Genomic DNA, 1532 nt, shown 5'->3' with positions numbered 1-1532 from the left:
ATGGGCGAGCTTGTGAGGTATGTAAATCCCATGTAAGATCACCCTTCATTATACCTTGCAAAATGAATGTGCATGAGGTATAACATACTGTGCATTTATTTTTCAGATATGTTAGTTCCAAAGCAATTGATCCAGCCACATTGGATGATGCGCGTGTTATGGCAGTGGAGGTGGTTTGTATGGTAGAGGAGACTTTTCCGCGAACCATTCTCACAAGTCAACTACATCTCATTGTGCATTTAGTGGATGAAATTGCTTTATGTGGCACTGTGCATGCCCGTTGGATGTTCTTCCTAGAGCGCTTCATGAAGACCTTAAAAGACTTTGTGAGGCAAAGTGCAAGGCCCGAAGGAAGCATGGCTGAGGGTTGGTTGATACAAGAGTCTCTTGTATATATATCAGAATTTCTTGATCAGGTGGATAGCTCTTTGCCGCAACTATGGATCAATGAAGAGGACTTGAGGATGACGTCTATTGTGCCTCAAGGAAAAGGACAGAGCAAAGTAATTGAGAGAACATTGATTGATGATCTTAATTTCACTTGCATCCTTAATAGTGATGTGATGAGCAGATGGGTTACAAGATACGAGGATGCAAAGACAAAAAGGCAAGCAGACAGAGCTCTCTTTCGGAGGCAACATGGCTCTAGTAAGGCCTACCCTAAGCATCTAGCAACACTTCCGAATGATATTCATGTTGATTGGTTGCATGAGGAAATGGAGAGAGCAGAGAGAGATGAGGGGCTGCATATCACGACGGAAGAATGGGAGTATGCACGAGGATGCATGTTAAAGGTACATAGAACAAATGTAAATTTGCATTCTTTGTAAGTGATTGGCTTTTCATATTTATTCACATTAATTGCTTACATAGATATTGCTTATATTTTGGTCCAGTGCACTATGTTCAATGCTATATGGTGTGAAGGCAAGCATTTTCGAACACAAAGAATAGATGAAAAGAGGAATACACAAGATTGCGGTGTCATTAGTAGCTTTGAGGGAGCCAATGGAAAAATTGATTATTATTGTGGCACAATCCAAGACATATACAGACTTGACTTTCGCCGCTTCTTTGTGTATGTTTTGGATGTCAAATGGCAAATGAACGTGGTGGAAAAAGGGCCTAACGCAACGATAAAACGCCATGCAAGTGGCTATGTAACTATTGACTCTACAAAGTTTTGGCAAACAAAGAAAGATAGGCTCGTATTGCCACAACAATGTGAGCAGGTATGCATTTTTTTACAAATGTGTTTCATGTACATATATATCTAAGCTCGCGCACCCCTTGACTTTTGATATGCTAATTAATTAATGAATTATGTGTATTTGAGCAGGTTATCTATCTGCCAATGGTGCATGACAGTAAATGGTGGTATGTCATCCCTATTGCACCACGTTCCAAAGTAATGTATAATACATTCACTGATATGGAGCATATGGAGGATGTGGCAAGCCGCAAAGAAGATGATGTCGAACATGCCAATGTAGATGATCATGATAATGAGGATGAGCGTGCCATTTCTCATG

The 1532-nt window shown here is 40.4% G+C and overlaps 1 protein-coding gene across 1 annotated transcript; it reads left to right on the top strand.

Annotated features, from left to right (window-relative positions):
- On the top strand, positions 1-830 carry LOC148040698 (uncharacterized). Its single transcript, XM_087664721.1, has 2 exons — positions 1-17; positions 107-830. The coding sequence occupies exons 1-2, from the start codon at positions 1-3 to the stop codon at positions 828-830; spliced, it is 741 nt and encodes a 246-aa protein (XP_087520847.1).
- The last annotated feature ends 702 nt before the right edge of the window (positions 831-1532 follow it).

The sequence above is a fragment of the Lygodium microphyllum genome, chromosome 2 (assembly GCF_053477565.2).
Source record: "Lygodium microphyllum isolate KBCC chromosome 2, Lygodium_microphyllum_v1.1.10, whole genome shotgun sequence".
In the NCBI taxonomy this organism is placed as follows: domain Eukaryota; kingdom Viridiplantae; phylum Streptophyta; class Polypodiopsida; order Schizaeales; family Lygodiaceae; genus Lygodium; species Lygodium microphyllum.
This window is presented reverse-complemented; position numbering and strand designations above follow the sequence as displayed.